Source organism: Lissotriton helveticus, chromosome 1_2 (assembly GCF_964261635.1).
Source record: "Lissotriton helveticus chromosome 1_2, aLisHel1.1, whole genome shotgun sequence".
Taxonomy (NCBI): Eukaryota; Metazoa; Chordata; class Amphibia; order Caudata; family Salamandridae; genus Lissotriton; species Lissotriton helveticus.
The window spans coordinates 95,943,791-95,966,142 of NC_136058.1; the positions used below are offsets into that span (position 1 = coordinate 95,943,791).

Consider the following 22,352-nt stretch of genomic DNA (forward strand, 5'->3'; position numbering starts at 1 on the left):
TTGATTCATTTTTATAAATCAGTCAGTCAAAGAGACAAAAGCTTTAGTATTAATACTTTGTCCAAAGCAATTGGAGTCCTGCGGCTAAGGTCGATATGTGCTCTTAACTGTTTCTGTCTAATTGTAGGGATGGATTTGAATTCTAAGATTGGGCTTTGGGTTACATGTCATTACTGATTCCTTCCCAGTATTACGATGTCCTCTGTGTGGTGGCCCCTAACACTGTACCTCCACCTGGAGGACAATATGTTGTATTTAATCTTCCATCCTGGTAGTGGCATCTACACCTTGCTCCTACAGGCAGGACATACACCTTCATATTGTTCATCAAGACATTGCCATTAGCACATTTGCCTTTCTTGTACCATAATGCTCTTTGAGCCTGATGATTGGCAATAAAGGCTATTGTGTGGAGGAGATGTTAGCCTTCGTCCACCATCTTGTTGATCCAGGTCTCTGTCCCGATCCATAGGTACGTCACTTACCACCTTCAGTTTGGCGGCGAGGCTCAAGATCTGGTTACAACTGATGATCCTGAACTCAGCCTTTACCATGGCCCTCACCACTGCATACCTCAGGCAAGGGAGAGCATAAACATGGCTCTAACATTGTGTGCATGAATATTTCGAGGGGTCGGGGTGACAGAGTGGATTGTCTCTCTCGCCAGAAACACATGCCCAACTACACTCTTTGGCTAGTCCTAGGCTGGACAGGATTCTTCCACTCACCACACAGCATTTGAGGCCATAAATGTCCATTCAGAATGGGAGAACAGCTGAAAGATCAAACATATCCATAGAGATGATTACGTTTTTGTTTTTTAATCTCTAAGCAGGATATATACAGATGCTGGAAAAGTTTCTATTATATTGTTTGTTCTGTTTGCTCAATAATCATCATTCACGAATGGTGGATGTGACTTTTTTGCTTTCATGGTAGCTTATAACTTGAAAACTTTAACAATGCCCTATCTTTGACACACATAGCAAAATATTCACCCCAAAAACAGTGAAGAATCGTGGATATTTAGAGCGCCAATTCCTAGTAAAAAAATTGTAGTTTTTTCTTAATAACTTGTTTTCTATAACACTTGTGCTACACTTCTGGCTTCTAAGCACTGTAAATAAAAAGAATTATTGCCCAGTGCTACTCAATTCACCGACCAAGGAAGGATGGAAGGCTGAGTTGGCCTTGTTGGTATTCGAACTTGCAATCTACAGAGTACAAATTCCCTTTTTATTCTATAAATTACACGTTCAGGTTAACATATTTTTTTACTAGCAATAGTTACATTTAGACATGTATTCATCATTTTTAACTCAATATTTTAGTCTGTTCATCTTTCCCGTGTATCTCCTTAGAAAATGTTGTAATTAGCTTCGCCAGCCATCTTTCTTTCCAGTTTTGTCTATAAATTACAAGATGTCTTTATTTCATCTGTTTCATTTCGAAACGAGATGTGTGCCGAGGTAGCCACGGCCAGACATCATTCAAAAGTGTAAACGTTTAGAAGATATTGCAGCTGAGAGGTCATACATTTGGTTTCCAGTCCTGCCTTGCATGAAGTATTGTGAAATATTCACAAATTAATAAGCCTATTGGCAGGCGGCCTGCTGACCCTTGTACTATGAATAGAAAGTGGCAAGCAGCAGACAGGTGGTGTGTGTCTACCATCAGATTTCGAGTCAGTAATCTAGTTCTTCTAGTACAAACAAATTAGACGTGTTGCTCTGGACAGAGGAGCTGGACTGATGATATAAATAGAAATTAGGAACTGCAAGCCAGATGTTTTCCTCGTTATTGGACAAGCTGCCAACTGTTTTCTGAGGCTTGCTCCCTAGACATAGAGGTGGGGTACATTGTAAGCCCTTTTCTGTCGTTTTTTAAATCATCTTTAATGTTTCCTTTTACAGCGCCTAAAGGCCAATTTCAGCTTGTTTGTTGCGCTTTATAAAATCCCCAAACAACAAAACACGAGGCAATCAAGTAACAGCAAGGCACATATTTTAACTTTCACTGAGTGCTAAAGTGTTTCATGTCTATGTTCCCCACAAGTGTGGAGAAATAAAGGTAACGACCACTATATGTTTAGTTAACAGGGAACCGTATAACAATACAAAGTGAAAGTGAAAGCATACCCTCCCATGAAAGAGCTATACCCAAACCGAGGTGGGCTTGTTTACTATGTTACTTATGATCTTGCACTTTAGTGCAAAGAATGGTTCATTTGTTCACAACTTTGTGACTTTCCCCATGTGATCGTTATTGCACTAGTAATGGTTCCATTGCACAAGAGGTGGGCAAGAAGTCCTCATCTCAGGCTTAGAAGTGCTATAGTGCATTCAGCAAAACCTGAAGGTGCACAGCCATGTCCACATCTGCATATTTTAAACAGGATAAAAAATATGAATTGTGGGGTACAATGTTAGCGCTTACATAGTAACAAGTAGACGGCCCCATGTAAGTGAGGGAATCTTTTTGCCCATGCGCATGCCTCAAATGATGGAAATATGTTAGTAGGCAAAATGGGCCTGAGGGACATGTTGAAGGACGACCACCTGGGAAGTGGCAAGATTTACTTACAGAGAAACAGAGTACTTCTGTTGATCTTAGAGAGAAAAGAGTATCCTGGGAAACATTTAGGAAATTCAGCCAAACCGCCTTCCTGTCGTCCCAGCGCCCCAAAAGGCAGGTCGGGTTTTGGCCTTGTGGATACTCTAAGAGAGGACTTACAAAGACAATTTTATGACTTTTTGATTTATACTTGTAATGAGGTATAACTTATTCTTGTTTAAGTTACACTATAATCACAAAAGGGTGTATGTCAGTGAGTTAAGAGTGCTTATGTATGGGTATTGTAAGCATTCTTACTTTTCCTCATAACTTGTTCTTGTTGACATCCCCAGGGGTGTATCAAGGGAATAGTTAGGGAAAGTCCATACAAACCTGGTTCACAGGTGTAACCGTTTGATATTCACAAACATTTTAACCAGCCGCGGCCCCTCAGGTAAGACGGTGGTGCGCGGTGGTGCCAGGTGGGGGGATTTCGACAGATGACGACGAGGGAAAATTAATTATTTATTTATTTTTCCCTCGTGGTCGTCTGTCGAATCCCCCCCAACCCGGCCCACCACATTTACCTGCATGGGCCGTAGCTGATTTGAACTGTTTTTCCAACACTTATCTGAATAATTAAATTACAACTGGAAAATGAAGCTGTAACTGCCCCGGAACATGTGGGAAGGAGCACCAAACACCCCAAATGTTCACGCAGGAGGAGTAAGAGAGGAGAAAAATATTTATAAGTGAGAGAAAAAAGGATTCTTAAAATTGAGCACACATATAGGCGTCCTAAAAAGGTGTATATTAGGAGTATTTATAAAATACACACGCTTACTGTATATGAAAGTAGTTGTAAATATATTTTTTGTGACTTCCACTTACTCAGGACTGCTCCTTAAGACAGTCTAAAGCATGGACGTCATTTTGGGGTGAGACGCCTGGTTTGCCCTCTGCAACCCTGGCACTGCCTTTTCCACCTCTTGGGACAGAAGTTGCGAAATTAGTGACAAGGACTGTAAAGGACGGCTTACCCTTATAGGTGGCCGTCTGGCTCTGCTTTCCTTATTTTCTGCCTTTGTTTAGATATTGTTAGTGAATAAAACTAGCTTTTTCCCAAAAGGGGGCACAATTGGATGAACTGGACCTTTGCTGGCAGTATGGGTAAACTAAGTAAAATGCTACTAAATGTAAGTTGTGGTTGTGCTTGAGGGTCACAGTGTGTTTATGTGAGAGAGATGTGTGTATGATCACATCTGAGTGAAAGTGATTGAGAGCAAGTGACAGGTTGTGAGTGAGAATGAGTGAATTCAGAGTCATTAAGTAATTATGAGTGAGTTAAAGTGATAGACTGCAAGCGAGAGTGTGGGTGAGTGACAATGAGTGATTAAGAATAATTGTGAGGGAGTGTGAGTGATGATAAGTTACAGTGAGTGAGTGTAACTGTAAGTGAGAATGAGAATGAGTAAGAGTGACTGAAAGTGAAGGTGAATGAGAACGTATGAGTGAGTGAGCGTAATGGGTGAATTCAAGTGAGATTAAGAGTGGGTGAGTATGAATGGATAGCAGTAACTCAGTAAGTGAGAATAAGTTAGAGAGAGTGAGTATGAGGGAGGGAAAGTAAGAATGAGTGAGTCAAAGTAAGAACCAGTGAAAATGGGCGAGGGCGATTAAGATTGAGTGTGAGTGAGTGAGAATGAAATAGGGAAAATGAGAAGGAATGAGTGGGAGTCAGTGTGAATGAGAATGAATGTGAGTGAATGTAGAAAAGTGTGAGTCAGAATGTGGTAATATCCTTGCTAGTCTGCTATTGGACCTGGTATACTGAATGTAAATGCTGTCTTAAAGAGGCACCCATTGCAAAATACGTGTCCTAGCAATCAGGCCCGGACTGGCGGTTGCGGGCACCGGGCAATCCCCCGGTGCGCCGCAAGGATGGGGGCCGGTTTTGGGCCTCTAGGGGCCATTTTGTTACAGGGCCGTTTATGCAGCATAGCTGCAAAATCGGCACTGCAACAAAACCTGCCGAAAACCGGCCCCGGCAAAGAGCTCAGCCCTCCCACCGGGGGCCGGCTGAGCACTTTGCCAGGGCCGGGTTTGGTTCCCAGTCCGGCCCTGCTAGCAATACTGGAGGTAATTCTTGGCATAATGGAAACCAATGGTAAAATACTGGTACTGGGATACTAGAGGTAATTCTTGGCATATGGGACAGCTTTGGGGTAAGTATTTCATACTTGGAGAAATGCTTGACATAGGGGGCACTCATGACAAAATGCTGGCACTAGCACATATGGGGTAATTCCTGACATTAGGGAGCTCAGCAGGGTTATTAATAGTATATGGAAGGCATTAATGGCACAATTATGGAACTGTCATATTGTAAATAATTGTTGCATTTGAGGGCACCCGTGACAATGTGTTGTCCCGGTCACAATGGAGATGATTTTTGACATATAGGGCACACATTGCATATTTAAAAGAAATGCTGTCAACTCCACTGACATGGATATTTAATGAGTGCCCTTTCAATTCTTATGGAGGCTTAGGAAGTTTGTGAAAAAATTGTGCTTTAAAATGCACCAATTGACCAACTTAAAAAAAAAAATCCTCATGGGGGTAGAGCCGCCTCCCCCCAACCTTCCTAGGAGAGGGCTGGTTCACTCACCTAGCTCACTAGCTTCAATTCTGGACAAGTGTTTCACCCTGGCACCATCAAAGATCAAGTCAGCACCATAACATTGGTGACATTTAAAATAGTGGTATGTCTGTGCTGAGTTATTTTAATCATGCAATTATTATCGAAATTCAACAATGTCAATGACTGTGATGTCATGGGTGTTAAGGTCATGTAACATGACATTCCCGGAAGATTGAGGGTCAAAGGTAATATGATGTTACTTCCTGTGATGTCATTAAAGTCAAAGGGTGTGTGATATCACCTTTTCTACTCATGCAACTTTGACGAATCCTAATTCATGGTCTTAAATTTAGCCAGCTTGGAAGGGAAGGTTAGTGAATAACCCACAATAGGCTGCATTATTAAAATATTTAAATATTATTTTGTTGGGAGGCACACAATACCTTTTATTTTCATTAGTGCTCCTGTTCAAAGGGATTTGTTATTTACATCGATTACATATTCATTTATATTTCACCCAAACCTTTAAATAATGATTTTTTGTTCAATTATTTAAATGTATTTCACTCACAAGGCTATGTACATGAGTAATGGTCTGACCACAAGGAACACCGATAGGCAATGATGGCATGACTTGTTCAAATTAAAACAGGAAAAGTATGATTTCACCCTATAGAGGATATTGTGTCTGTTTAAGACAGTAATTAAGAAATACCTAAGGGTACTCAGAAAGCAGTTGATAACCGTGCCTTGAATATGTTCCAAGAATGGTTGTGAAACATGTAAAGACTGGAAGTATCTCTGAGCATGAGTTAAATACATTAAAATAATTGAATGAGATTTCTTTATGAATGATTTGGATGAAATGGGGAATAATGTGTATTTAATGTAAATATCACATGCCCTGGACTTCACTGATATTTAGAGAGAGTGATTACTTCCCAAAACACAAAACAATCCAAAAATAGGTGACAGAAGTTTGGTAAATTTTGTTTTTATGGGTGAACTAATTGATAATAACATAATAAGATGGTTTCAATGTCATAAAGGTCATACAAGATTCCAGATGCAGAACATCACTTGTACTAAAGGATCCTTCACTGCTGCTGAAGCAACTGTCCCTATTGTTCAGAATTATAACTCAGTTCAATCTCCTTGCCTTCAAGAAGCACTTCAAGACTCACTGGTTCGACATTCTCCTTCACTGACTGCCTTCTACCCACCAATAATATACATTAGTTTGAGCACTTTCATCTTAAATGAAGAATGTCTTTGGGTGACAAAAGTCCACCTTAACTTTGTAATTGTTGCTATTTTTTCCAGGATTTTCTTACATACGTAAGTGTACCTGTTGAGTTATATGTAAAGTGCCCATATAACGTTTGGTGCAGGAGTGGTCGACAAATGGTAAAACAATTGATCAAATACAGACTTCTTGAATTCACATAGGTTTAAGGGCTGGAGAATCAGTTAAAGTATGCAGCACGATTGTTTTCGCCTGAAGAAACAACCAATGTGTATTCACTGGGCAAAAAGGATGGAGTGGAAAACGTTGAAGCCATTGCATGCATGAAGCTCCACATACACACTCTCATGCAATTTAAAACACTGCTACAAAACTTACAGTAATCTGTTATTCACATATTGGTTACCTCACAAAAGCTGTCAGATACCTGAAATAGTTTTACCAAAGTTGAAGACAGTTAAATTTAACTTCTTCATGAACTGAAGCAGAACCTAATTGATGACACTTCATTTCCAGACCAAAACATTGCTTTCGCTCCATATTTATTAAACATGAATTCTAAGAAAACTAGCCTTACCTTCTGTTTGTAAGCATTAAGCATTGACATCTCCACGTTCTGCCCCCTTACATGTTTCGGCTGCCTTTGAACTGGAGGGGACGTAGCCTTCTGGTTGTTGCGGCAAATACAGATGAAGAAGAACAAGAGAGCGATGGCTAGAGGGATGGCAACGCTTGGCACTAGTATGTAGAGAATTTCCATTTTACTCTTGTCTTTGGTTTCCTTGTAATCTGTATTATAAAATATTATTAAAATGTTATGCATATAAGGATGAATAACTCAATGAACAAAATGTTGACCTTTGTATTGCCTGTCAAAGGAGACGTATGAACAATCTCACAGCAGTAAGTGGAATGGCAAGTTGTCTGCATCAATATTTGGTGCAAACAATAATATAAGCCCAGACTCAGCCAGTGCAATGAAACCACACAAATGGTACAAATGTGCATCAGTTATTTTCGTAATAAAAATGCTGCCCATAAAGAAAGAACATGATACGACTATCTGTTGTATACAATAATCAGGAATCGTAGTTAGCGGTGATGATATGGTTTATTCAATTAAGAAGTAGCATAGAAAAAACCCGACCAGCAGTGCCAGGCTCTCCATTCGATCTAACGGCTCCGTGACCGAACTCTGAGCTCACAAGCACGGGAGCATGCCAGCACGAGCTCAGCGCGAGTCACCAGCCTACGTGCAAAGTATAAACATAACACATCTCCTTTCCTTTGACATGAAATAATGAAAACAGAATAAACAAACATAAGCTACATAATAATTTGAAAACTATTACATACTAATAGTATACACCATGCATATACAGAGAATTGAAAATATAAATATGGTAAGATAAAGAACCAAAATGCAAGAACATACATTCCTACCCACCCCTTTCCTAAACACTAAACAAAATCCTTCAAATATGTGGGTGTTCTTTTTTTGCGAATAGTTCTGTTCCCCTTCATGCCAACAGTTTAACGAGGAGGCGATGTAAGTGGCTGTGATGTCATACTCTTATCACCTTTTTGGTACAATGCTACCCTCCGGAGATTCCATGTCTGACCATTTTGTAACCTAACATAGTTATCAGACACAGATTTTACTCGAAAGGGTCCCCTGAACTTGTTAAACATTTTGTGATTCCCTCCCGGTTTGACCTTAACTAAATCACCCTCTGATTTTTGCATCCATGTGGGAAGTAATTTCGTACCAGCTAATCTCCCCCTCATGAGCTCAAAGGGTGTTTTGTTCATGTTTTGGTGTACAGTTGTGCGATATGCCCAGAGCATCTCTTTAATTTCCCCTTGTACAGACAGATTTGAAGCCAAAGCAAGTTGCATTGTGCCCTTGACCAATCTATTCACTCTCTCGCACAAGCCATTACTCTGGGATTTATAAAGTGAAGTGCGCAAGTGTTTCAAACCTACGTGAGCAAAGTATTCTTCCATTTCTCTGGATGTGAACAGGGTGCCATTGTCTGACAAAACCATGGCTGGAATACCTTCTCTCCTGAAGATGTCATTAAGCACCTTGATAGTGGACTGTGCATTAATACTCTTCATGAACGCAACCTCAACCCACCTTGAAGCTGAGTCAACTAGTACCATCGCAAATTTCTCACTGTCCCTAAGCTCATGAAAAGGGCCTATAAAGTCAATGCAAACTTTTTTCCAAACCCCTTCCTCAGTCACCACATGTCCCCTAATCTTGAACTTGCTCCTACTTGAATCCTTTTTTCTGATTATTTACATGGCTCACAACGTTCCACCCAAACCCTAACTTGGGAGTCTATGCCTGGCCACCAGAAATCCTCCTTGAGGCGCCTTGCCATGAGTGTCTGACCTAAATGACCCTCATGTGCTAGGCCAATGATGCGAGGTCTCAATGAAACTGGTGGAATGTACTTTTCCCCTCTTACTAAAATGAAGTCTCCATGCATTGATATTTCATCCTGTAATTGCACATAAGGTCTAAGATTCAGTGGTACTGTGCTCTGCCTGGAAACACCTTCCCTGCACACTCTAACCAAACTTCCCATAAGCTGGTCTTCCTTCATGGCTTGTATCCACTAATCTTTGGAAATTGATTTAGAAAGATCCTCCACAAGGTCTTCCAAATAAGCAACGACATTCTCAGTCACCAACTCCTCAGGCCTAACCTTCGTGTCCGGCAATCTGGATAAACAATCCACCACACTGTTGCACCACCCAGGTACATACTCCACATTGCACGTAAAATCCTGAATGCTAACTGGCAACCTAGCTAGTCTATCTGAACAATTTTTTATGCCTCCAGGGGCCAAAACTTTCAACATAGGTTTGTGGTCAGTCCTGAGTGTAAATTGAGGTCCCCACAAATAGACTGTAAAGTATCTCGTTGCCCATGCAGCTGCCAATGCCTCTCGCTCAATGACCGAATAGTTTCTCTCACTCATGGTCAATGAACGAGATGCAAAAGCAACTGTATTCACTTGACCACCACGCTTCTGTGTTAAAACTGCCCCAATGCCCACAGAGTTCGCATGCACAGTGAGAAATGTAGGCAAGGAATGTACAAAACTTGACAGGATATTTGCATTCACAATATTTTTTTTGATTAGTTCAAAAGCATCCTTTTGTGTTGCCCCCAACGTAAACACTTTCCCTTTCCTCAAGATGTCTCTTAGAGGTTCAACCTTCTCTGCGAAATTCTGTACATTTTTTGCATAGTATTCCACCATGCCCATGAACGAGCGTAATTTATCCTTATCATCTGGCTGTGCTACATTGAGTATTGCACTAACAAGATCTTTTTTAGGTTGAATACCATTCCCAGTAACATGGTATTCTAGATAGTCAACTTCTTTGGCTGCAAAAACACACTGGTCCTTACGTAACGTCAGGCCAGCTTTTGTTAAACACGACAACACTTTATCCAAAATACAATTATGGTCATTGGAGTCCAAGCCATATATTAATATATTGTCTTGGAAAAAAACTACACGTTCAATGTTCTTGAGGATGTCCGTAATAATTCTTTGACATGCACTCGCGGCTGAACATAGTCCAAAAGGTAGTATCTTGAACTGATAGGTGCCCTCCGGGGTAATGAACGAAGTGTACTCTTTCGAATCTTTATGAAGTCTGATCTGGTGGTAAGCGCTTCGTAAGTCGAGCTTAGAGAACACTTTACCGCCTTCCAAGCCTAAAACGATCTCATTGATGTTCGGTAAAGAAAAATTGTCCATTACTACTGCTTTGTTGAGGCTTCTCATATCTACACAGAAGCGCAAAGAGCCGTCCTGTTTTTGTGTGATCACGACGGGAGATAACCATTGTGTTGCCTCCAATGGCTCGATAATGTCCTCTTCAGGCATTTGATTGATAATCTTCCTTACCTCATCTCTGGCAGATGAGGGTATTTTACGTGCAACATGTTTGACTGGTGCAGCATTCTTTTTAATTTTTATAACATGTTGGTACCCTAATGCCTCTCCCAACACTGTGTCAAATACGTTCTCATATTTGCTCAGAATGGTATCTACATCAATGCCATCATCATCAACACACATGATTGGTGGGTCAGCCCTAGGATTTACTCTGATATTTAAATCATATTGGTGTAACCAGCCTAGAATGGCAGGACCATGAGGCAAAACATAAATCTTACCATGAGTAAGTCTTCCACTGAATGTGATACATGCCTCAAAATATCCCAACACGCCAATGCTTACCCCCTGATAACCTTTTAGAATGACGTCCGATGTAATTAACTTATCTGCAGCACAAGAAGTGTCATACAATTTCTTTGGGATGATTGTTTATAATGAACCTGTATCTACCATAAGGGTCAAAGTTTTCCCATTAACATCAAAATCTGCTTTGGGACGAGACAAAACAATGTGGTCAGTGTCCCCTGGATCATCGTTAGACACAATCATCATAACTTCCGCCTCGTCATCAATTGTGTCACATTCAACCATTGCATCTTTTCTAGTGTTACCTGACCTGCACATACGTGCGAAATGTCCCTTTCTTCCGTATTTCAAACAATATTTCGTTAAAGCAGAACAATTTCTGGAATCCCCCAGATGAAATGGACTTCCACATCTACTACATGAACGTATGTTCTGTTTATACTTGTTCGGTAGTGTTGGTTTAGCATATGAAGTGGCACCTCTATTACTTGTTTTAGTTTGTGAACTTTGTACATGTCTTATGCGTATAGGGTTTACAGTTTCGCTACTCTCAACTTGTACAGCTGCAACCTCCGAAGTGTTGCCTTGTTGAATGGTTTTTAACTCTTTCATACACCTATCGCTTTCTTACGCTACCTTCGCTATGGTAATAGCCTCTGTGAGTGATGGATTTTTAGCAGCCCATAACTTCTCTTGTGTCTTCTTACTGTAACATTGGGCGATCAACTGGTCCCTAATCATTTCATCTTGCATGCTACCAAATTGACACTTTACAGACAGTAAATATGTATTTAAGAACGGAGACTTACAGAAAAGCTTAGCTTTTTTTTTTTAAACACATTCAGTGTGTAGAAGTGGGAGATAACTGAAGCTATTCTTTGACAGGTCCAGTTAACAATGGACACTGATTGCAGTTATAATTGGAATGTTCAGATTTTATACAATTGCATTATGTTCAATAAAGGCACCAATCATGTAAAACAAACAGATGTATAGCAATATAGATGTGCTTATATACATATACACACACACATGTATATGATATTGTAGAAACCATGTTAATTTCTCTGAAAATGTAAACAAACATTATGGTAGCGTTCATTTTGTAATTTGTAATCATGGCATCCGCGGCCCGTGCAGGGAAGAACGGTGGGGCCAGGTTGGGGGTGGGGGGTGTTCGACAGACGACCACAAGGGAAAATTAAATAAATAATTAATTTTCCCTCGTCGTCATTTGTCGCACTCCACCCCACCTGGTCCCACCGCTTTTACCTGCATGGGCAGTGGCTGAATCTTGGGATATGTTTGTTAGATTCCTCCCATAAAAAAATTTACACTGTAGTCTTGTTTACGTAATTTGCCCTTTTTACTGAACCTTTTCTTTCAATACAATACTTGAGAGCCCTGCTTTTTGGAATGCTAATAGTATTGTCATACTGTGGGTAGCACAGGTATTTGTTCACAGACTTTTTTCACCAGTTTCCAATTTATACAGAAAAAGTATGATGTTTACCACATGCGTGAATGTCGCAAAGGTCGGATTTGACATGTTCATTTAAGGTAAGGCACCATGGGGCTTCCTTCTGGTTTCCAGGGTTTCGGCAGTAGGAATGCCCTCCATTCAGCTCCGGATACCTGAGTGCTGTATAGCTGTGAGTATGGGGATACTGGGAATTCCAGGGCTGACACTGCAGGCCGGACCGAGTTATGCTTACTGTTCCACGGTAATCCACTCCAGTGCTGTTGTAGCATTTGTGATCTGAAAAACATGAACAAATTAGTCTGAACCTTTCTGACTCTGTAGCTCATTGACGCTTGCCAAGTTTATGCTATATAATATTAAACATTTTCTACTTCCAATGGCGTGACATTTAAAAGTATTTAAAAAGTAATCCTCCATTGTCTACACATCCATTATACTGTGTAGGATCCACTTAAATAAAAAAGCACAGTTATCATTTCATATTCATGTTTAATATTCATATAGTTAACAGGGGAAAACACTAGATGATCGTCAGAGCTGAATATAGAGGAGTATGGTATGATCTTCCAGACAAAGAAAATGTTGGAAGTTGAGTAGAACAGTCAATAGCTTTACATGTTGAGCTTGCATACTCTAAGAACCTGATAACAAGTCAAGGTCCTGTTTATCACACCTGATAAAAAACGATACCCTGGGGTTCGTTATTTTTCCTCGGTGTGATAAATAGCACCTATTATGAGTTAGTGGAGAATAGCTAGCTGGCGCTCTATAAAACTCTCAAATAAATAAATAAACAAGCTTATTTTTATGTTTACTGCACCATAATTCGTATGGTATGGTAAATACTGTATACATTTCCTCTGTTAAATTGCAAGTTTAACCTGCCGAAATGATACGAATGTTGGGTTATTTAATGCATCTGATTATTATCAGATGGGTTAAATAAAACCAAACTCATAATTCCGCCCGGTGCGTAAAAAGGGGTTTACGCACTGAATGGAATTAACCACCCAACTTCTAATCAGGGCCTAAGACTGCCTTCTTCCACATAAGGTATATACATTGTTTTAACAGTCAATTGGATAATGACAGGAACGCAATGTTTACAGTGGGTTTTAACAGTCAATTGGATAATGACAGGAACACAATGTTTGCTTACAGTGGTTTGAGATTGTGGTCATTTAGTGCTACAGAAAATATCAGTTATTATTGGTTAGGTGTCAATAAAATAGGTATGAGAAACTCCTTCTGCCTTTGTAAAAATCCCCAAGTTTTCATTTTGACCCCTGTGTGAGCTCTGAGTCATACCAAACTGGCTCAGCCACTCAATATACGAACATGGCAGGTATAGCAGACATGATATCATGTATCCATTGTTCTTACGATGACATCACTTGAATTAACATATTTCCTTTCACTCAGATGACAGCACAGAGTGCCCAAGGTTGATATAGGCTGATCACATAATATGGTGCCAGAATAGGTAACACATGCATGTATTTTGTTGAGGAGAAACTTCTCCAGAAATCACTACAGGAAGCAAAGCTAAGTCACGATTCACATAATTTAATGTGTTTAAATAGTCTTTTAAAAAAAAATAATATCGAGCCTTCTGGGCAACACACTTGGGCCTCATTACGATGCGGTTTGGACCGCAATCGATGGCTTGTTGGTTGCGGTCCGAATCGCATCTACTGCTGCGGTCCAACCGACGCATTGCGATGCATGTGGTCGGAGGCAGCAGTCAGATGGAGCAACCGATACAATGGAGGCCGTCAGTTGGTCAGAAACTCCTCATAATCCCTTAGGGATGGCATTTACGCCATTGGGATTATGATGTTGGTTTCTGACAGCCTTTCCATGTCAGCTTTTTCTACATGGAAAGGCTTTTGGAAAGTGACTTTGGGAGCCCCTTAAACCCACAGAGTGCAGGGATGTTAAAAAACTTCATTTTTTTAATGGGAGCTTGTGCTGCGGGTGGTTTTGCCCGCCGCACAAAATCCCATTGAAAAATGCAAGTTTGAAATCGCACCATGAACGGTCGCATCATAATTGCAGGGTCGGAACGGTCGACTTGAGATTGTCGGTTCCCAATCAGCAGCGATGTCGGATGGAGGTCTTGTTTACAAACTTACAAGCAGTGGCGGGTGGTGACATTTGAAAGGGGTGGGGTGTAAAAGTTCAGGATGCGTGCCCTGTGGCAATCTTCCATAATCAACAGTTATAGCTATAGTTACACACCTATATGATTCATTTAAATAATTGCATCTGTATACTGTGTGTGTGTGTGTCAAAGAACTTTGATACCCTACTATGGTATGAGTAGCTCTATAATAAATATTCAACAAAAAAATGGTAAGTGCTTCTTAAATCCTTATTGGTGTAATTATTCATACAGACACATCTGACATTCTTACAGTGCAAGCATATTTCTTACATACAGGGGTTGAAAAAAAACTGCCTTCTAAGTACGTATAAAGTGATAACAAGCTGAGTGTCTTTGTTTCCCTCCTCTGCACTGGCATCTAGGTGTTGGGCTCTAGATAGCTCCCACTCAGGAAGAGACTACAAGAAAAGAAAAGTTGGCAGCCCTTTAAGTGAGGCCTTTGTGTTGCGCCCAGCTGGAATTGAAAATAGGAAACTCCCATCCCCCTTGCAGGTGCTGCTCGGAACAGAGAGCAGACAATGTGTGGGTGCTACTGAATGTGTCCCTGTGTTGGCAAATTACACCGGGACAAATTCAGTGTATTTCCCTGGGGCCGGCCCAGATAAGGCTTGATAATAGCTACCGGATCCAGAGCCCGACTGAATCGCCCTCATTTCCTGCACTGGCTGCGTTCCACTCTATGCATGAACACAGCTGCGCGATCACTGCAACATGATAAGAGCACACCACTCAAATCTACACCAAAAAACGTCCTACATGCCTCACACCCACTGTACACCTCATGCTTCTGACATTCACTACAAGCTCATGAGCCGCAACATTTTACTAGATGAAAGCTCCACTCTGGTCACCAAGAACACCACCAAAACATTTCCCACATAGCCACACACTACAACCCACACCCTTCCAACCAAGCACAAAATACGACGCAGTAGGCTATTACCAGTGTATATGCTTTGGTACTTTTTCAGGGGATGAGGCACTTTGCAAATGTAGAAACAATACAACTGGGATTTTCTCCAAGGCAACCCACGTATACTGAAAATATTCATGTTGATTTAGCCTGTATTAAATGGTTACATTTTTACCCAATACATAACTAAATACTCTACATGTGAGGTGTGCCAAGCAATACGTTATATTTTATAAATCCTGCCAAGGTGCCATTTTATCTTTTTATCAATTTATGCACGGGGAAAAATAAACATTAAGGGCCCGATTCCGATGCGGTTTGGAAATCTTCCCGACCGAATAGGTTTGGGAATGGTTTCAGACTGACTGTGATCGGGAGAGTCCGACCGACCGAGCACGATACATCCGGATGTTTCCAGATACGATTCGGTAGGACTCCCATTGACTTCAATGGGAGCCTATGTTCCAACCGAATGTATAGGCTCTCATTGAAGAAAAGGGTTGCTGGGGAAAATCGGGCACTCTATGGCCGCAACCCACTGGTGCCTGCCACACTGTGCATGGCTGGTAAGGGGGGACCGATGAGTACCCCCACGGGCCTGATTGGGAAGGCTCCAGGTTCATGGAGGCCTGCTACGGGCCCCCAAAGTCTGATTCCGACTGCTGATTTGAGTCGGACAGCAAGATTAGGAAAGGCTGTTTGAATCCAGCATCGTACTCGTCGTTTGGAAACATGGTCCATAGAGACGTACGATTCTGCTCTGTACAGCTCGGTCATTCCAAATGTCGTTGGGTTCGGATTGGGATATTCCTAACGCCTAACTCGCATCATACTCGGTCGGTCGGAAACTTTTCCAAGTCGGTCGAAAGACACATTCCCAATCCGATTCCGACGGGAGCAAATGCTGTTAGGAGGCCTTCCTAACTGCATCGGAATTGGACCCTGAATGTGGAACATATTTAGTAGTCCTGCAGAGTAAAATACAGAGGAGGCTGGCCATTTATGAGGCTTTGTTGTATAAAGGCATTGCTATTCATATTCTGGCAGGCATTACCGGGCAAAACTACTCGGTAAAAATATGCATCTAGGGGTGCCAAGAGTATCCTATTGGTGCAAATCTCAGATGAAAGCTGCACAGTTCTAATGTGAGAAACATTGTGTGAAAAAAGGCATTCACACCTGAAAAAATTTACATTGGTTAATCTAATTTCTTTCAAAGCACAGAAGCAGATACATGTTTGTTGAAAAAGGGGACAGACTGCATTTTAGTCATTTTGCCCATGGCAACATATTGCCTTGACATGCATATACTTTTATGGTCCCCGCGGGGGCGATCAAGTGATCTGACGGGAAGGAAGGGAGGGGGCAGACTTTACGACTGAGGAGACACCAGGCACAAGTCGAATTAGGAGACACCTAGGTCGCAGGAATGAGGGGGGGGTCAGAGTGGAGGCTGAGAGACACCACCAGATGACAGGCTAGGCTGAAGGCTGAGTGGACATGGGGCTGCTGGGAGGCATAGGAGACAGCAGCAGAATGAGAGATTAAAGAAGCATCATGGGACAAACTATGAGATTAAGGGAAGATCCAGATTCCAGAGGACAGGCTGGATGACTCACTCAATCAATCATGCTGGTATACTTCAGAGGTGACAGTGGACAGACTGAGAATGATGGGGGTGCTAAGGTACAGACTCAGACATAGCGCAGGCACCAGGAGACACACTCTGGTTGTGCTACTACTCTGGGTCATAAACCGAACTTCGACCTGACCGTAAACCTATCCCCCATCATGATTATCCTTCAGGACTTTGACCTTGTTGATATTTCCTCCGACAGTGGAGACTTAGCCTTCTGGCTGATGTCTGGGGGAGCTACTGGATAGCTAAAGAGGAGATGGGTTGTGAACTTCCCCTTCGACCGTCACCTACCCAGCCGGTCCTTGGTCAGACCTTCCTTCGTCTCTCTGTTGTACCTCCCGCCTTCCCTTCACCCTACCCCATACCTCTATGCACTCCATTTATCCTGTCTTCTATGATTTTTAAATGTTGTTCTGTGGAGACCTAGCTATTTGGCTGATGCCCGGTGGAGCTATCTGATAGCTATTGAGCAGATGGGCTGTTGACTTCCCCCTCGGCCGTCACCTACCCAGCCGGACCTTGGGCAGATTTTTCCCTTCGTCTCTCCATCGTATCTCCCCCCTACCCCGTTACCCTACCCCTTACCCTCTGAGCTCCTTTGATGTCGTCCTCAGAGTTCTTTATACATTTCCTGTAACTGTTGTAACCTGTAACTGATGTAATTTTGGAACAATGTGGAATTCATGCTAAGCGCTCTAATACCTTCGGGTCTAATCTGTTTTTATACCTGAACACTGATACCTGAGCAACATGGCTGACGCCCGGTGGAGCTACTAAACAGCTAAAGAGGAGATTGGCCCTGGTATACCCCTTAACCGTCACCTACCCAGCCAGACATTGGACATAGTTCCTCCTCGTCTCCCTGCTTTTGGCTCCTTCCTCCTCTCCCTCCCTCCCACAAACTCTCACAACACTGATTTTATACTGTACTTTGCTATGCTCTTGTAACTGATGTAACTTGTAACGTAATAATCCTAAATATAAAGCGCTCTGAAACCCCCTGGGGTCTTGTTCACGCTATATAAAACAATAAATACAAACAAACGAACACTGGCACCAAGGAGGCTCCGGCTGCCCACGGTAAGAGTGTCAGAGAGAAGATTCGGAGAACTGAGGCACAGCAGCGAAGTGCCAATGCTGTAAAACCAAGGCAACCTCGGAGGACAGGACAAGACAACCCAACTGCAGCACGAGACAGACTATGAAATCTCAAATGCAGAATGGGGGAGTGGAGAGAGCAAAGACACCAGACAATGCAGAGGCACGCAGAGAGGGATGGGCAGCATCTATGTTTAATGAAACACCAGGCAACCCTGCAGAAAATATACTTCTGGCTGGCCACTGGGTTTCAGCGAGACCAAGTGCAATGTCAGCAGCAGCAGCATTGTGAAAAGCCCCATACCTGTAATGGACAAATCAAACAGTGATCATAAGGCCTGGATCCAATAAATGACATCCAAGAGGCCCCGCTCCCCTACCTCACCTCTTCGTGTCTCCTGGGTCCTCATCTTCTCGGTCACAAGTGCTGGTGAGCACCTCGTCGGCTTGGCCTCTCAGTGCCAGTAACGCGTTACATGCTGGTGCGTATGTCGAGCTGCCATCAGGCCTACTCGGCGTCTCTCCTCTTCCGGGATAGCAGGAAAGGGAAGGAAGGGGGATTACTTCCTCCACATGAATCCACCAATCCTTTTGCTGTTTACCGAATGAAGGCAGCTCCAGGGTTTGTCGGAGCAGGCTAACCCAGTGCTCACTTTGAGGCTGGGGAGCGTGTGCCAGCAATCCCCTGGTTGTTTCTCAGCCCTGGGAGTGCTGAGTATGCTGAGCAGACAGCTGGCAAATCTGACATGCACACTGAGTAATGGCGGCTCACTGAGGGAGTGCTGCAGGGCGGTGGGGCTGGGAGGGGCAGGGTGGGGGGTAGTGGAGTCTGATATACAACAGACAGGAGTAAAGTAAGTAATTAAATAAATAAAACAATTTACCTTGTACGCGCTGCATCGCTTGGCCCCCCGCCCAACCGCCCTGCAGCACTCCCTCGGTGAGCCACCACTGGCACTGAGCACTGCAATGGCAGCAGTAAGGACTCATCCTGCAATCTGCAGTAATCTGCCCCGTCCCCACCATCGCACTCACACTTCATAGCGCGGCCGGTGGAACACACAGAATAATAAAATGGTAACAACCATTTTATTAATCCTCTGCCCTTTAGGAGGAACCGCACCTGCTTATAAGGCAAACAATGCCTTTTGATGTCTTATTTCCCCCCTTTGTGTGGTATTTAGTTCCATAGATTGCTCTGTATTCGTGGTGGAGAAATTCACAGAAGTAAATCAATTTACACCTACCAGCAATCTTGCAAATTCCTGCTATGCGTAAATGAAGTATTTTCAGCTGTAAACTTATGTTTGTGCTCAAAATACCTTTTTGAATACAGCCTGATATCTTATAAATTATCACTTGCCATTTCTATGCCATATTAAACTTGCTGCTGTTCTTAGATAATATAATTCTCTATTTTTAATATGGATTAGCACATTGCATCAATATTTTGTACAATGAACAGAATTTTCAAGGACCATTTGCACATGTAATGTGATGTTCAAAATCTATGGGCAATTAGAAACCCCTTGGGTAATATACATGTCTTTTTATATCTTTGGTAAAGCGCCAGTCACATTAACAGGTTGTTGGTATGTGTGAATTCAGTTACATTTTTTCTAACATTCTATAATTCCAAATTCTTGTTCGCAGCACTTCTTGACAATTGTAACTTGAATTACCCCAAATGTCACTTACTTTTATTGATGGGCTCTGCGATGGGAATTCCAATCCGTATACAATTGGCAGCCTCAGGACTATCTGGCTGAGGAAGGTCTTCACAGTTTGGCAGCTTTAACCTCATCAGGATCAGCGGATTGGACCTGGCAAAGATGTACTCAGCCTGGCAGAGGACATTTTCTAGAATTTCGCACTCGTCGCGGCACAGGTCCCGAGGCTTCGGGGCTGCTGAGGTTTCATCACAGTAAGGGAAGGCATAGTGGCATAAAGATGGAATGGCAAACTGGGAACATTTGTCTGATAAATGGTTGGATGTGCCAATCATTGTGAAGGCGGCTGCAACACAAACAAGACTGCTTTCGTTAGTAGGTCAAAAATAGGCATTTCTATCTCTTAGGTCTAGTTTCCCTGACATAAAATTGTAAGTAGATTACAACTAGTAACTATAAAATATGCAAATTCTGCTGGACCAGAGATACGCCCCACAACACAACTGAAACCTTACAGATCACCAATCGAAGTCACACTTATTGTTTGTCAATTACCCAAAAATATGGCTGCATAATCAAAGAGCAAGAAATTCTGGGACAGTAAATCTGCGATTGTACCAATCCACTGCAGGTGGGGAATTTGAATAGTTCTACACTTCTCCGTGAACTATACACATGCAATACACATGTATTGACACACGTCAACCAAAATGGAGGCTAACTTGGGCTTAAATATATTTTATTGATTTTCTTGTTGTTAACAACAACAGTGAGCATAGCGTACATTGGTATGCAGCAGCATCATTTTTGTTACATCACATGTTCTTTCAAAAAGTAGAGTGTCACAGTTACTCACACAGTAGGTGTTGCTGAGTGGTAGCACTCAGGAGCTTAACATGATGTAAATGACCATATCTGTTTGAACATGCATGAGGAATTACTGGAGTACCATGTGCTGCTATTGCGTGATGAGTAACATGTAGCAACTAGTAGTACTTAAGTGACAATGGTTGAGTAGCACGCTGACAACTTGAAGAAAAAGGGGGGGGCGTAAAACTAGGAGCTAAGTTGGAGAATCCTATACACCTCTTCATGTAGGTCTTGCCTATACTATCTACGCCTGCTGCCCTGTTGTGAGGCCTTTTGCGGAATTACGTGTGGCTGTGCATTACATGGCCTCAGGCTGAGTGTCACGGGCTGAAGTGGAAATGTGGTTTGTGCGTGTGATACTATTCTGCTGAATTGGTCGCTTGCGGGGTCGGATTTGGTACGTCTACGCCTTGCTGCAGCGCCATCAGAATCGCGTCCCAGCTTGCAGAGATTGGGACTTTTCTTAGGCCCATGGTTTCTTCACGCTGGATTGCTATGCTTTCCGCTCTGGCCCATGCAAGCACAGAGTATCTCCACGCCTGTACAAGGGGGGATTCTGTGGAATTTGTGTAACAGGTATGTCGCCCAATCAAAGGGTATATTGCGTTCAGTGCAGGTGTGGAGTGTATCTGCTACTTCCCTCCAGTATGCGCTGAGGCTGGTGCCGCTCCAGAGCCTATGTATGAGGTCGGCATCAAGGGTGGTGCACCTGGGCATGCAGAGTCAGTGCGGTTGAAATATCTATTGATTTTGGCAGGCGTGAAATACCCACTCTGAGTGATATATTATTGTATCTTCCTGAATCTCATGTTTCTGGGAATGTTCACTGGGCTGGACAGCACCTTCGCCCCTTCTACATCTGAGACTCGACGGCCTAGAACATGCTCCCACTTATGCCAGAGGGGGTCTAGGCGGATCGCTGCATGCTGCCTAAGTGAGGCCGTGAACCAGAGTGTGAGATGCCTGCCCCATCCCATGACATGTATGTATTGCACGGTGAGGTGTTTTTGTGGATCAGTATTGAGGTCTCTCCATTTCTCCAACAGTTCAGTCAGTAGTGAGCAGTGTAGAAGGAATTGGACTGGGGGGAGCCCCTGATCTTCTATCTTTGAAACGTAGGGAACAAGTGACCCACCGCAATATAGGTCTCCAAGGGATGGTATGCCTGCCTCATGCCAGTCCTGTTACTCAGTAGCTGTGAGTGCAGATTGACCTCTAGGGGTACCTTCTAAAGGGAGCTTGGGGGCATAGGGTGTGTTATGTGCCGGGTTATGTAGAGGCTCCTGCAGTAGCATCTGTATGCCCCGTTGAGCATCAGGGATTCTGTCGGTCTTGTTTTTGCGCCGGGATGGAAGAATCTGAGCAGCTGAGGTAATGTGCGCGGTGGGCGTGTAGTTGCCGTGTCGTCTCGTTGTCGGTCTGGCATCCATCTGGCTATCCACTGCAGTTGGGCTGCCAGGTAGTAGTGTTCAAAGCATGGGCCGCTATGCCATCCTGGTCCGTGGGCAAATATAGTTTCTTCATTGTCACCCTATGTCGGCCGGAACCCCATATAAAGTCTCTGGCCATCTTCTCTAAAGTGGCAAAGAAGGGGGGCACATATATGGGCAGGTTCGCAAAGTAGTAAAGGAATCTCAACAGGGTCACCATTTTCACGAGTGCTACTCTGCCTGTCACAGCAAGAGGGAGTGTGCGACGATATATTTTTATGCCTAGGTATCAGAATGTGCCCGCACTCCACCCTACCCTTCCCCCGTTCAGCACAAGTCCAGGGTCGCAATTCCCCTCTGCGCAGGCATATAGGTTGGATTTGGCGACATTTACTTTCAGCCCT

The 22,352-nt window shown here is 42.9% G+C and overlaps 1 protein-coding gene across 1 annotated transcript in view; it reads right to left on the minus strand.

Moving 5' to 3' along the window:
• Nucleotides 1-22,352, minus strand: part of ROR1 (receptor tyrosine kinase like orphan receptor 1) — a 715,144-nt gene that overhangs the window by 30,312 nt on the left and 662,480 nt on the right. The window contains exons 6-8 of the mRNA XM_078669199.1: nucleotides 19,677-19,994; nucleotides 12,192-12,437; nucleotides 7,021-7,232 (exon numbers count right to left, since the gene is read on the minus strand). Of these exons, the coding sequence (XP_078525325.1) occupies nucleotides 7,021-7,232; nucleotides 12,192-12,437; nucleotides 19,677-19,994 (776 nt within the window). The remainder of the gene's footprint in view (nucleotides 1-7,020; nucleotides 7,233-12,191; nucleotides 12,438-19,676; nucleotides 19,995-22,352) is intronic.